Genomic DNA, 12106 nt, shown 5'->3' with positions numbered 1-12106 from the left:
ACACAAAAATAAAATAAAATGCTATTCATGCCTACAAAGGGGGTGATATGTACAATAATTCTACAATCTTCTCCCCACCCAAGATCTTACACATCTACTGATATAGGTATTTCACTGGGGATGGCAGGCAATACTGATGTAATAATGTCTCTCAATCAGTCTCTCAATCATTTAAGTCCTAACTCTCAACCTTTATTATACATGTAACCGCATTCTACTAACACAAAAAGATTTCTTTTAGCTAAATAGATCTGAATTTATGATTATATCCATGATATAAATGCCATATACAGAATGAGTTATTTATTACAGAGGCTCCTATGTTTAAGGTCAGAACATAAATTTTAGCAAACTATACGGTATTTTGGATACTTCCTATTAAAACTAGTATACTTATAAAATTATAATCTAGTATACTTTCTATTAAAATTCCAAGGTGTAACCTTTTTTCCTCCAACCAAGAAATAGCCAGACAAGGATCATGTTTTAGTGAATGGTTAAGATTACTAGTGTGGTGATATGCTAGTAAGTTTATAAATATTTCCTCATTTCCCAAGGCTTACTTTCTTACAACTTCAATCTCTACTTCTATTCTTCTATTCTCTCTCCAAAAGTATTCAAGAATATACAAAACAACAATTAAATATATTTTATCCTAAGGAGACACAAAAAAACACAGTCAACATTAGCACTCTAAAAATACAAAGCAATACACCTTTTTTAGTCTTAAAATATGGTTTTTCCCTCTCAGAAACATCAGTGTCATTTGTTCTTACTCAAAGGATGTATGCATGCTCCAGGTATGCAATAAAGTATTTATCTAACTACTGAACTGTTCCAAGCATGGTACCAAAAATGTACTTAATACACAGTAAGCACAAAAAAAAATTACAATGCAATTCTGGGCTGGCTTAAATTAAGAACTAATAATTGTACCACACAGTATCTGTAATTAATCACCAGCTTCTGGCACTCACAGAACTGCAACAAAAATAAGATTAAACCATGTCAGTTCCAGATAAAAGCTTCAACACGACCCCCACCCACTACTGTATTTTCCCCCCTCAGTACCAACAGTATTCTAAACAAAATGTCTTATAAATAATCCAAGCAGATCGAAATCATTACTCCTCCTCCTTTTTTTAAGGGGCAGTGTTGCATTAACCAAGAAGCTGCGTACTTATTAGTCACCTATTGAAGCAGTAATGCAGTGCAGTAAGTAATTTCACCTTTATAGTGTATAGTGTTTGAAATTTTATGTGGCAAACACCGCTAAAAAATCTGCTGCAAAAACAGCAGACTCGTTTGGAGAGAGTGAACTTCTTGAGGCTTAAGAGAACCAGAGTTAAAAAGGTCCCTTGTCCTCTGCTGGAGCCTGTGGGAGTACAGTCCAGGCCACTGAGGGGACGCCTACAGCAGACACTGGACTCTTACCTTTCCCAGCTACAACTAGCAGAAAAACCGCTACACAACACGCTCCGTAACCACTTAGGCAACTGTGTGGTCAGCCTTGGGCCAAGGCTTTAAAAAGAAAATCTCCCTTGCATGCCAGAGCTTGCAACAGGTGTTCCCCGGCGCGGCCCCGGGTGAGACCCCCACGTCCTGCCCCGAGGGCGGGGCCTGGCGGGAGTCCTGCGCCGCCGCCTAGCCGGGCTGGGCCGCGGGCCGGCAGGCCTCGCGCTCCGGTCTGCAGGGCCGCACGAGGCCCGCCGCCGCCCGGGGCGCATTGTGTGGGCCCGCCACTCTCGCCGCGCGCCGCCCGGATCAGCTCCGCTCCCCACCCCCTCGGCAGGTCCGGCGGGCGGGGACGTGGCGGGCGCGGTGCGGCTCGCCGCGCACATGTCGGGATCTCCCGCGGCGGCCGGCCCGGAAGCCGGCAGCGGAGGCCGAGAGCCCTAGGCTGGGGCACCAGGAGAGGGTGGCGGGGCTTAGGACCGCGTGCGCCCAGGCCCGCCCGGCCCGGCCCGGAGGGGCGGCGGGGCCTTGGCGCGCGGGCGCGCGGGCGCGCGGGCGGGCCGGCCGGCCGGCCGGGGGGAGGGGGAGCCCGAGGGAGCCGAGCGCGCGGCGCGGGCGGCGGCTGGGCCTGGCCTCGGGAAGGATACTTGTTGCACGGTCCTCTGAATGGTGGTGTCCGGGGACTGGGACTCCTTCAGCAGCTGCAGGATTTGCTGAAGTCCTTGCTCGTCAGGTTTCCACTCATACTCCATCTTGGTTTGCTGCAAATAAAGCCAGACACAGGAAGAGAGGAGCCAGGGTTACTCCCCGTGCACAGGCCCGCGCGCCCCGCGCCCCCGCCTCCGCCGGGCCCCCGCGCGCCCCGCCGCCCGACCTGCCCGCCGCGGTGGCCGGTGGAAGCTCGGACGGTGAGGCTCCGCACAACTGCGCGCAGCAGCTCGGCCGCCAACGTCTGCCGCCGCCGCCGCCGCTGCTGCTGCTGCCGCCGCGGCCGCCGAGCGCGAGAAGCCGACCAGACTGAGTCACCGCGAATTTGCAATCTGGCCCCAAGATCCGCTCACGGGAGCCCCCTGGGTCCTAGTGCCACCGAGCTTCCCGGCCCAACCTCCAGGCCGCTGGCTCACCCCGGGCGGGCGGGCGGGAGGGGTCATCAAGTCAAGTCCTCATCAAATCACCCAGAGAAACCTAATTTGGGCCATTATTTTAAGCAAACACAGGGGGAGGGGTAAGCGATGAAGGACTGGAATGGGGGGAAGATATAATTCCCCACTTCCAAACAATATTTAGAAAACGGTTTACACTTCAGTTTGATAAAGCAGTATTGATATGCGAGCTAAAATATCCACGACTCAGTGAAGTCAATACATACTCCATAAGATGGTAAATGAAACCTATGTTGAAACTGGCTGAAAAAAAATGCATTCTTTCATAAGCTTCAACTGTTGGACTCAATAAATTAGATACATTCTATCATGAAAGAATTACATTCTACAACTACAGAATTTAGATTGAAGGAAAATCAAGACCAATATTTTTCACAATTGAGTAGTGTTGAATTCTGTTACTCTCACATTTCTTTCATTTTACTTTCTCTGAAACCTAGTGAGATACATTATTTGCCCCTTCTTGGCAACCGAGGAGGAAAAAAGGCCGAGCAAATGACTTGAATTAGTCCGAGAAGACACAGAAGACAAGGTTTCTTAAATTGCATCTGGTATAGCCAATTGAGATTATTAGGTCAATGATGGTCCTATTAAAACTAAATTCTTGAACAAAACAACAAAACCTATAAAAGAGAAGACATCTTGATAAAGAAGAGGATTTTAACCAGGACTCCATTATTAGATGACGGTTTTGACAACTATAGCAAAAACTCCTTTCCTAGTAGGTGTTAATTTCCCCCCCCCCCCCCTGACATTATTAAACCTCTCTAGTTAGGCTTGTTTTTCTTTCCTTTTAAAATGCTTTTTCCAGCTGGGAACATGGCTTAGTGGTAGAGTGCATGTCTAGCATGTATGAAGCTCTGGGTTTGATTCCTCAGTACCAAATACATAGAAAAAGCCAGAGGTGGCACTTTGGTTCAAGTGGTAAAGCATTAGCCTTGAGCACAGAGAGGGCTCAGGGACAGAGCCTAGATCCCCGAGTTCAAGCCTCAGGACTAGTTAAAAAATCCCCCCTCCAAAACCCCCAAAACATAAAATGCTTCATTCTCTCTTCTCCACTTTTATTTTCTCTTTATATCCTCTAATCAGACTTTGCTCTCCCCCTTCAACTGACTTCCTAAACAACAAAAAACCCCCATAAATGTTCTCTGAACATAACCCCTATGAAATATTGGTGTTTTTATTCCAGCCTTCATTCTGTTTATGTACATTCAATTTTATAATGTAAGAGTTGTTTTGTGCTTTTTATATTACAGTTGAAGCGAACGCAGCTGTGTACCCAAATAAGATGGAGATCACTGCTGCCCACACACAGCTATCAACCCTCCAATTAACCTAGTAGAATTTCTATTAGAGATTTCTCTTTCCTTCTCTTCAAATCTGAAGGAACTCAAGAAGAAACTGAATGAAGTATATTACCATAATAAATATGGTTATATAAGGAAAATTAATTTTTTCACCAAGCTTACTTCCGTGAATCAGTTTTAAGTTTGACACGAATCTTTCTACACCTTCCTACAGTCCCAACATACTTGGTATTTACTTATATGCAGCATATACTTTTATAATATCACTTTTCTCTTCTTTGGGCGAACAATACTAAATCTGATCTTAGGGTCTTGTGCTTGGTCGGCAAGGACACTACTAATTGAGCCATACTTTTAGTCCTTTTTGCTTTAGCTGATTTTTGAGATAAGGCCATCCACTTTTGCTCTGGGCCAGCCTTTTACTACCTTCATTCCCCCTACCTCTCCCTTTTTGACAGCTGGTTATTTACAGGTATGTGCCACTACATGTGATCCATTCTACAACTTTTTTTTTTTTTTTTTTTTACCAGTCCTGGGCTTAAGCTCAGGGCCTGAGCACTGTCCTTGGATTTTTCTCAAGGCTAGAACTCTACCACTTGAGCCTCAGCACCACTTCCGGCTTTTTCTAAGTATGTGGTACCAAGGAATCAAACCCGGGTCTTCATGCATGCTAGGCAAGCACTCTACCACTAGGCCAAACTCCCGGCCCCCATTCTACAACTTTTAACTCATAATCTAGCATGACCACCATTCCAGGCCAAAATATGGGAATGTAAATCTTTTAATAAATACATTTGTCTTTCAAATGGATAGCACATATTTGTCCAATTATTTACTGTTTGACTTCCACAGTTACTAATTCTTTGCCATTACAAATATCACCAAAGAAAACCCTACAAAGACCTTCATGCCAATGTCCCATAACGTTAGTAGGACAGCAGAGGAATTATTAGGCTAATCTAATGGTTAATACTACTTTATAGTCAACACTAATAGTTAATATTACTTTCCAAAATGTTATGCAGCATACTTGTCAACAATATGAATATTGCATGTTAAGTTTTAGTTCTGAGCTGATCTGCCATTATGTATTAACTCCTCCGGTGTCCACTTAACCCTTCAGGTACCCTTCTACATAAGGAACTAAAGCTAAGGCCAACAGTGGTCTACGGTAAAAAGCATCTTCATCACCACACCCCCCTTAAGGATGTCCTCCCATAATATCAAGTCATTACCAACCTTCTTTCTTTAGCCTGCACTCAAATAAGTTTTTTTTTTTCAAACTGTTCAGTGTTCAGAATGTCTGATTAGAAAATGTTGCTTGAGATGTTCCTCAATACCTTTGTAACAAAAGGCTCTCAAAAATATTTGACTGATAATTTCTTGGGGTAAGAGTTATCAGGGCACTCAACTTGCATACATCATTTTTCTTTTAAACTGTGGCAAAATATACTTAAGTAAAATTTATCAGCATAATCATTTTTAGTGTACAGTTCAGTGACATTAAGTGTAATCTCACTGTGGGCTGGAAGGGTGGCCTAGTGGTAGAGTTTTTGCCTAGCATTCATGAAGTGTTGGGTTTGATTCCTCAGTACCACATACACAGGGGAAAAAAAACTGGAAGTGGTACTGTGGCTCAAATGGTAGAGTGCTACTACCTTTGAGAAAGCTCAAGGACAGTGCCCAGGACCTGGGTTCAAGCCACAGGACTGGTAAAACAAACAAACAAACAAACTATATATATATTATTTACACACACACACACACACACACACACACACACACACACACACACTGTCATGTTATACAACCATTACCACCATCTACGTCCAGAACTTACCACATTTAATAGCCATTAAAGTTGGGAAGAATCTTACCCCAGAGTAGTCATTCATTGGTTAAATAGATAATATCTGAAGTATTATTTCAAGGTAACCACACAGGCTAGAATCATATGAGGCAGAGATCATTTACTTAAATAACATTTGTGTTAGTTAAATAAAATATCAAGATTAATACTGATTTTCTTTTTCTTTTTTTTTTTTTGCCAGTCCTGGACTTTGAACTCAGGGCATGGGCACTGCCCTTGGGCTTTCTCAACGCTAGAGCTCTATCACTTGAGCCACAGCACCACTTCTTGCTTTTTTCTATGTATGCGGTGAATCGAACCCAGGTCTTCATGCATGCTAGGCAAGCACTCTATCATTAAGCTAAACTCCCAGCCCTAATACTGATTTTCTTACCAAAGTTAATTGAGCTATTCTTGAGCTATTTGAACTACTTGAGCTATTCTTTTTGGAATAAATGTCTTCAAAAAAGGTAGTACTGGGGCTGGGAGTTTGGCCTAGTGATAAGAGTGCTTGCTTAGCATGCACAAAAACCCAGGTTTGATTCCTCAGTACCACGTACATAGACAAAGCCAATAATGGTGCTGTGGCTCAAGTGGTAGAGCTCTAGCTGTGAGAAAGCCCAAGGACAGTGCTCAGGCCCTTAGTTCAAGCCCCGGGACTTGGCAAAACAAACAAAAAGTAGTACTTTAAAATTTTCTCCTTTAAGGGGAGCATGGCCTAGTGGTAGAGTGCCTGTCTAGCATTCAGGAAGCCCTGGGTTTGATTCCTTGGTGCTAGGTACATAGAAAAAGCCAAAGTGGCACTGTGGCTCAAGTGGTAAGAGCACTAGCCTTGAGAAACCCCAAGGAGAGACTCTGGTACCAATATTAAAAAATACCCTGTAAAAAGCAAATCATATCAGGTCCCAACTTGTTAATGTTAAATTTACAAACACATTTTGAATCTGTTATTGTTGAGAATATGTACAGGCAGAGAAGCCAGGCTCTCTGAAAATTGTGCCTTATGACAATGTCTCTTATCTGTTGGAAGGACAGGAGATGAAGTCTCAGCTGACTTGAGTTTGAATCTTAAAGTTGTCTTCTCAGTAGCTATAAAAATCTGGGCAAGTAAATTAATCCCTACAGCCTCCATTTCCAACTATAAAATGGTGCTGTAATGACTTTGTGTTAGGTACCTCTAATAAACTAATGGTTTTCTACCATTGGGAGATAAAAGCTAGACTCTATGAAATGGCTCTTTACTTACAGGGTTTAGTATGTCCTCTCTAAACTTGACCATTTGCAACCTCTTTTTTCACTCTGTTGAGCTACCCTTCACTGAGTTCCCAAATATTCATTTATTTTGGTAGTAGTTGCTTAGCAAAGGCTCTACCAACTGAACCATGACCCCAGTTCTTTTGGCTTGTGTTACATAGTGTCTCCAGCTTTTGCAAGGGTCAGCATTGGACTGTGATCCATCTACCTCTGCCTACTGAGTAGCTGGGATTACATAAATGCCTTATCACATCAGACTTGTTTCTGAGATAAGATAGTACTAACTTTTGCCCCAGTAGGTCTTGAAATGGGAGCCTCCTAATCCACTTCCCAAGAAAGTAGATTACAGAGGCATGTAACATCATGCCTGGTTTCCAAATATTTATTCAGTCTGCCTTGTTACTATGATTGACACTAAATACAAATTTCCCTCCTGTGATTTTTCCAGAATTTCCCCACAAGACTTAAGTGTTTTTCATTGTAAACTTAGTTCACCGCAAATTCCATTCTCAAAAGCATCATATTATATTTTATTTACTTAAAGATATCAGCAATAGATCATGTGTTCCTGGAAAGCAAGGACACTGTCTTTTTGTACTCTTTGACTAGCAGAGTCCGATTCAATAAACATGTGTTAAATAAATACTACTACCGTTTTGTGACTAATTCAATTGATTAAATATTAAGTAATTAATGTGCATGGTAATGTGCACTGGAAATTCCAGGGTAAATACAAGTTTTTGTCTCACACTATGTTCTTAATGCAAGAGAGAAATTGTCTATGAATGAAGTATATAGGAAGAGTAATGAGAGAAAAACATATTATTAGGAAAAGGAGAATTGTTTTTTTTCATCTGGGCCAGTATTTTAATATTTACTTCTAATTTCAATTAAATGCAAACAAATATCTGTCAGACAATCAGGTGTTTCTAGCTCTATATTGAATCACTATGAATAAATGTTGCCACCAGTAACATGATTTCCCCAAATGGTAAATAACTCATGGTAGAGTTCCAAACAAAACAACGTCCAACTGTTCTTCAGTAACGCAATAGGTTTTTTTTTTTTTAAATTGTTTTATTATGGGAAAATCCTATTACCTTGCCAAATGTTGTGTGTGTATAAATACATATACTAAGGCTTTGACTGTGAAATCTATAAACATATGCTTTTCACTTATGTGACCTATAAGGACATTCATGAGTGAGAGGCTGAGGACAATTCTCCATTGTGAACATCTTACCTTGTAAATAAAAAGAGCACTTGCAGCCATAAGGTCTCTGCTGGAGAGCAGCAGTGCCTCAGTGGAGGGGCTATGGCCCTGGGAAATATTAGACACTAGAAGGGCATTGTGCTAATGGAGTAAGGAGACCAAGAAAAGACTTCATTGAGGAAGTGGCTTTTCATCTGAGACCTACTAGAAATTACCAAAAAGCAAAAGCAAATCCAACAGGAAGGCAGAGACAAGGAGGACTTCATAGACATGTTAAGAAATCTGGATTTTAAGGACAGTCCATGATGAAAGCTTATAAACTGGAATGTAAATCTAATAGAAAAGATATGATCCAATTAAAAACTCTGACCAGGATTAATCCTGCTAGGGAGCAGACTTTGAGAAGGACAAGTTCATCTTCACCTCTATAATTTCAGTGTTATATTTATTTATTTTTCTGTCAGTCCTCGGGCTTGAACTGTAGACCTGGGCACTGTCCCTGAGCTCCTTACCTCAAGGCTAGAGCTCAACCAGTTTGAGCCCCAGTACCACTTCCTACATTTATTTTCAATAATAAATATGATTCTGAAAGCTCATCAGACTGCAATAAGGACAGGAGAAACCATAGGATAACCTAACTGCCCAACTTGACCCTGAGGAGTAGTAGTCATATTTCATAAAAAGAGAAAATATTATCCAAAACTCTGGTCCTTAATTTTTAGACTTGTTGGCTCAAACCAACTGTAATCCTAGTTACTCAGGAGGCCAAGATCTGAGGACTACAGTTCCAAAGACCTGTCTGTGCCAATCTGTATGGAAAGGCCATGAGACTTTTCTCTCCAATTAACCATCAAAGAGTCAGAAGTAGAACCATGGATCAAGAGGTAGAGCACCATTCTTGAGTGACAAAGCTAAGGGACAGCACCCAGATCCTGAGTTTAAGTCCCCATACCAGGACAACAAAAACAAAAACAAGAGCCAGGTGCAATGGCTCATGCCTGTAATCCTAGCTACTCAGGTGGCTGAGATTTGAGGGTCACCATTCAAAGCCAGCTCAGGCACTAAAGTCCATGAGACTCTCATCTCCAATTAACCATCAGAAAATTGGAAGTGGTGCGGTAGCTCAAGAAGTAGGGCAGTAGCCTTGAGCTAAAGAGCTCAGAAACAGGGCCCAGGCCCCCACAATGGACAAAAAATAAAAATAAGCCAGGCACTGCAGGTGCAGTGGCTCATGCCTGTAATCCTAGGGGGCTGAGATCTAAGGATTATGGGATGTGAGATTATCATCTTCAATTAATCACTAGAAAAGGGAAGTGGCTCAAGGGGTAAGGAAGTAGCCTGGAGCTGAAGAGCTCAGGGATTGCACCCAGGCCCAGAGTTTAAGCCCCATGACCCACAAAACAAAAACAAAAAACCTTCAACATTCTACTCTTTTGTCAATAATTTTGGTAACACATAGTTTTGAGTATGCAGCAGGTTCTAAGCATTCATAACTTCACAACTCAATGAGTTATTACTGTTAACCACATTTTAAATAAAGGTACACTGACTGCATCATGAGCTAGCAGATGACACAGCTATGATTCAGATCCAACTAATCTAATTCCTGAGTCTACTCTTACTACCTTGGTAGTACCTACCAGCAATCCTAGCACTTAGGAAAAGGATGAGACAGAAGAGGATCTTAAGTTTAATGCCAGCCTGGACTTTAAAACACCAAAACAAACAACAAAAGAAACCAGACTTCTTTCTCTAAGCTTTTTCAAGAGAAACATCAATTTCTGTAAACTGGTAACTAATCATACAAATGCTTTTACATACTAAAGAAATCACAAGCTAGGTCCTGATAACTCAAACCTGTAATCCTAGCTACCCAGGAGGCTGAAATTCCAAGCATCACAATTCTCCCAAGGCAGAAAAGAGATAATAACAAAAACAAACAGTAAAAAGAAGGGCTTGAAGTGTGGCTTGAGTGGTGGAGCAGGTCAAGTGAGAAAGAAGTCCTGAGCTCGGCCCCATTCTGCCAAAACAGAAGTCACATATTTGATTTTAGTAGACAAAAAGAAACCTTATTTTTACTACTATAAAAATAACAATAAATTTAAAACATCAGTACAGACGTAATATCAAAATATAAAAATCCAATATTCACAATATTCCCTTGTTTTGAGTAGGCATCCAAGTATTATTTTATTTTAACAAAGATAAATATAGAGCTTAAAATATCTTGAATCGGGCCAGGAGTTTGGCCTAGTGGTAGTGGTAGAATGCTTGCCTAGCATGCACAAAGACCAGGGTTTGATTTCTCAGTACCACATACATAGAAAAAGCCAGAAATGGTGCTGTGGCTCAAGTGGCAGAGTGCTAGCCTTGAAGAAAAAGCCCAAGGAGAGTGTTCAGGCCCTGAGTTCAAGCCCCAGGACTGGCAAAAACAACAACAACAATAACAAAAAATATCTTGAATCATTTGTTGAATGACAGTCAGATATGTAGACTTTTCATAGTAAATGTCTCTTATTCAATGTTTTTATAAAAAGATGCTCTAAGCCAGGTGCCAGTGGCTCACACCGGGAATCCTATCTACTCAGGAGGCTGAGATATGAGGATCGCAGTTCAAAGCGAGCTTGGGCACTAAAGTCTATTAGACTCGTACCTCCAATTAGGCACCAGAAAACCAGAAGTGGTGCTGTGGCTCAAGGGGCAGGGCAATAGCTTTGAGCTGAAGAGCTCAGGGACAAGTCCCATGACCAAAATAAATAAATAAATAAATAAAAAGCTAATAAGCAAGGAAAAAGCAAAATCAGAAATATAATTTAAAGAATATATGGCATACAAACTCTCAGCTTAATTTTAATTATATTCTAAAATGTATGTGCCAATGATTGCACATAGAGATTCCCTTTTTGAATACTTGTTTAACATGACATTTGAAATATGATGTAAAAATCAGTGTTAATAAAATCTTTCAATAATAAAAAAAGAATGTACTAGTTAGGGAAAACAATTATTTAATGAAACTTAGTTGAAAATTGAACCTAAATTCGGGTATAAAGGGAAAAATCAATAGACTAATAACTTTAAAAAGGATTTTTTTTTTTTTGCTAGTCCTGGGGCTTGAACTCAGGGCCTGGGCACTGTTCTAGGGCTTTCTCAAGGATAGCACTCTACCACTTGAGCCACAGCACCACTTCTGGCTTTTTCTGTGTATATGGTACCAAGGAATTGAACCCTGTGTCTTTGTGTATGCTAGGCAAGCACTCTACCAGTAGGCCATGCTCCTAGCCCTAAAAAAGAAAAATTTTAAAATATCAAAGATTCAAAATACAGAGAAGCCTGTTAAATCATATCTGTCAGTACAACCAGAAAGTTCTTGAAGAGATTTTACAGAGTAATCTGGGGTTTGATCAACATAGAAAAGGGAAAAAGTAAAACTGGTGAGAGCCCATACTAGTGTAGGAAATGAGCACAATTAGATTAGAACAGGAAAGACATATGTTACATGGTATGAGACATGTGTGTTTTAAATCACTCTTGACTGACTGATTAGGGCAAATGGTTCAATTTACCTCTTAAAAGAATTACACTAAGAAGTTAAAATTTTAATTTTCTGGCACACAAACTTATTGCTATCTAACAGCTGAGAGATTAACAGAACAAAGAATAAATGAGAAGTAGGTTCAAAAGGAAATTTTAATAAATTCTTAGAAGTTCAAGGAAACCTTGGAAGATTACTAGACATGCTTCTCAGTCGCTAAGGTTTATTAACAATTTTTTTTTTTTTTTTTTGGCCAGTCATAGGTCTGAGCACTGTCCTTGGGCTTGTTTCCCCTCCCCCCCAAAGCTAGAACTCTACCACTTGAGCCAC

At 41.2% G+C, this 12106-nt stretch overlaps 1 protein-coding gene across 3 annotated transcripts in view; it reads right to left on the bottom strand.

The window, feature by feature from the left end:
- Tnpo1 (transportin 1) overlaps positions 1-12106 on the bottom strand; it is a 92068-nt gene that overhangs the window by 58213 nt on the left and 21749 nt on the right. For 2 of the 3 annotated variants that reach the window (XM_090331813.1, XM_090331810.1), the window contains exon 2: positions 2103-2216. In XM_090331813.1, the coding sequence (XP_090187939.1) occupies positions 2103-2216 (114 nt within the window). Of the gene's footprint in view, positions 1-2102; positions 2217-2329; positions 2392-12106 lie in introns of those variants that run through there. The other variant, XM_090331811.1, reaches the window with a different exon arrangement.

This window comes from Megascapheus bottae, chromosome 4, assembly GCF_031878675.1.
Source record: "Megascapheus bottae isolate mThoBot1 chromosome 4, mThoBot2.hap1, whole genome shotgun sequence".
Taxonomy (NCBI): domain Eukaryota; kingdom Metazoa; phylum Chordata; class Mammalia; order Rodentia; family Geomyidae; genus Megascapheus; species Megascapheus bottae.
The sequence above is the reverse complement of the archived record's forward strand: the minus strand, read 5'-3'. Positions and strand labels throughout refer to the sequence as shown.